General features: G+C 54.0%; 1 protein-coding gene across 1 annotated transcript in view; it reads right to left on the bottom strand.

Moving 5' to 3' along the window:
- CSTB (cystatin B (stefin B)) overlaps nucleotides 1-79 on the bottom strand; it is a 9,168-nt gene extending 9,089 nt beyond the window's left edge. Inside the window, exon 1 of the mRNA XM_012002604.1 lies at nucleotides 3-79. Coding sequence (XP_011857994.1) covers nucleotides 3-79 — 77 coding nt within the window. The remainder of the gene's footprint in view (nucleotides 1-2) is intronic.
- Between the last annotated feature and the right edge of the window lie 2,565 nt (nucleotides 80-2,644).

The following is a 2,644-nucleotide window of genomic DNA, read 5'->3' as shown; positions in this document are numbered from 1 at the left end:
ACGGGTGGGGTGGGCGCAGCGCTACAGGGGTCAGGGGTTCAGGCCCTGCGGGAGCAGGTGTGCTGGCTGCCGTGGACATCACCGCTTGTGACCCAGGACACTGAAGGCTGAAGCGGGTGGACAGAGGGGCCCAGGGAGGGGGAGACGCGCCCATGCGCCCCAGGCTGGATGGGGACAGGGGGTAGATCAGAGGGATGAGAAGAAGGCAGGGTTCTCTGGTGGAATTGGAATTTGCGTTTTAGGATTTCTTTTCTTTTTTCTTTTCCTTTTCTTTTTTTTTCTTTTTTCTTTTTTTTTTCTTTTTCTTTTTTTTTTTTTTGAGACAGTCTCGCTCCGTCGCCCAGGCTGGAGCGCAGTGGCTCAATCTCGGCTCACTCTAACCTCCGCCTCCCGGGTTCAAGCGTTCCTCCTGCCTCAGCCTCCCGAGTAGCTGGGATTTCAGGAGCGCGCCACCACCCCCGGCTAATGTTTATGTTTTTTGTAGAGACGGGGTTTCCCCATATTGGCCAGGATGGTCTCGAACCCTGACCTCGTGATCCACCCACCTGGGGCTCCCAAAGTGCTGGGATTACAAACATGAGTCACCGAGCCTGACCTCTTTTTTTTCTTTCTTTCTTTCGTTCTTTTTTATTATTATTATTATTTATTTTAGACAGGGTCTTGCTCTGTTGGACAGGCTGGGGTGCAGTGGCCTGATGACAACTCACTGCAGCCTGGACCTCCTGGACTCAATCGATCTTCCCACCTCAGCTGCTATAGTAACAGGCTCACCCTACCACACGCATATACAGAGAGTTTCACCATGTTTCCCAGACTGGTCTGGAACTTCTGAGCCTCTCAAAGTGCTGGGATTAGTGGCATGAGCCACTACACCCCTATTTTTTTTTTTTTTTTTTTTTTTTTTTGAGACAGAGTCTTGCTCTGTCACTGAGGCTGGAGTGCAGTGGCACGGTCTCGGCTCACTGCAAGCTCTGCCTCCTGGGTTCACGCCATTCTCCTGCCTCAGCCTCCCGAGTAGCTGGGACTACAGACGCCCACAACCACGCCTGTCTAAGTTTTTGTATTTTTAGTAGAGACGGGGTTTCACTGTGTTAACCAGGATGATCTCCATTTCCTGACCTCGTGATCCACCTGCCTCGGCCTCCCAAAGTGCTGGGATTACAGGCATGAGCCACCGCGCCTGGCCTGCACCCCTAATTTCTTTAAAAACTGTTTTTGTAGAGATGGAGTCTCACTATGTTGCCCAGGCTGGTCTTGAACTCCTAGGCTGAAATCGATCCATCCCCCGAAGTGCTGGGATGACAGGCTTGAGCCACCACACAGGCCCTTTGGTTTAGGATTTGTGTTAGACTGGACCACCTGGGAAAGGGAGGGGTCGCTTGCCTTATTTGGGGTGGGGGTGGGGCCTGTGCTAGGCACCTGTTGGTGTGATTGGCTCTTCAAAATGACCAGACACCCCACCCAAGGGCTGTTCCTCAGGGGGACTGGTCCGCTCCTGGGTAGAAGGCCCAAGCGGGAGCATGAATGAGTTGTGGGGGCCTTTCCCTTACCTGCCAGGGCACAGCCTGGTCTGTCACTTCAGGCAGTCAGGTGTGGTTGAAGCCTGGGGGGAGCTGGGCAGAGACCTGCATCATTGTTGAATGAGTGAAGGCAGATTTGACCCCACGAACATGGAAAACTCTTCTATGTGGAAAACAAAGCATCAGAGGGAAAAATGGTCAAGAGAAAGGGATGTCCGCTGCTTGTGCAGGTCCTGCGGCTCCGTGGGGCTAGTGCTGTGGAAGGTGTTGGCCTTGAGGCCTTTGGTCCTGAGGTGCCTCCTGGAGTCGGATCCTCACTCTCCAGGCTGGAACTGGGTCCTAGGTGCCTCCATTGTACAAATAGGAGGATAACAGCTGTGGAAATAAACAGAGCCCACGCACATGAGAACAAAAGGTCATTTATTCAGGGCTTGCTGTACAAGGGAGTCGCCATCCTCTCTTGTGTTGACCGAGATTCCTCAGCAGGCGGAGGCAGGGCCAGGGAAGAGCCTGGAATGGGAAGGGGAGGCTCAGGTGCACCTAAGGGAGGCTGTGGCCTGGGAGCCGGAAGAGGGGCTCACTAGGAGTGTGACCACGACAGGTCTGTTGCCCAGGGTGTGGGAAGTCAGCACACTGCCACCCAGGGTTTGGAGCAGACAGTTTGGACCACAAGGCTGTAACTGAGAGGAGACCTCAAATCCACCTCCCTGAGGAGTATGGGGCTGGGGACTTGTAGGGGTTTGGAGTGGGCTGAGGGCGGGGGCCGCTGATGGGTGGAGGCGTGCAGGGTGAAGTCATGGGGTGGGGTTGAAGAAGCTGTGTTTTCATGCTGGGTCACTTCCTCTGTGGGGCTCTTCAAGCTGGTTGACCTGGAATTAAGGATCTGAAACATCTTAAGGAGTTCTTAAACAAAAGAACAAAAGTCTCATGATTCTGAAGTCAGCGATTCCATCTGTAGGAACAGTGGGAATGCAGACGGTCACTAGTGCTACGTGACTCTCAGAAGGAAGCGGGCTAAAGTGTAGCCTGACGAACACTCAGTCATCCTTCTCTCCCTGCCTCCCCCCTCCTGCCTCCCCCTCCTTCCCTCTCTCCCTGCTTCCCCCCTCCTTCCCTCTCTCCCT

This window comes from Mandrillus leucophaeus, unplaced genomic scaffold (assembly GCF_000951045.1).
Source record: "Mandrillus leucophaeus isolate KB7577 unplaced genomic scaffold, Mleu.le_1.0 Scaffold69, whole genome shotgun sequence".
NCBI lineage: Eukaryota > Metazoa > Chordata > Mammalia > Primates > Cercopithecidae > Mandrillus > Mandrillus leucophaeus.
The sequence above is the reverse complement of the archived record's forward strand: the minus strand, read 5'-3'. Positions and strand labels throughout refer to the sequence as shown.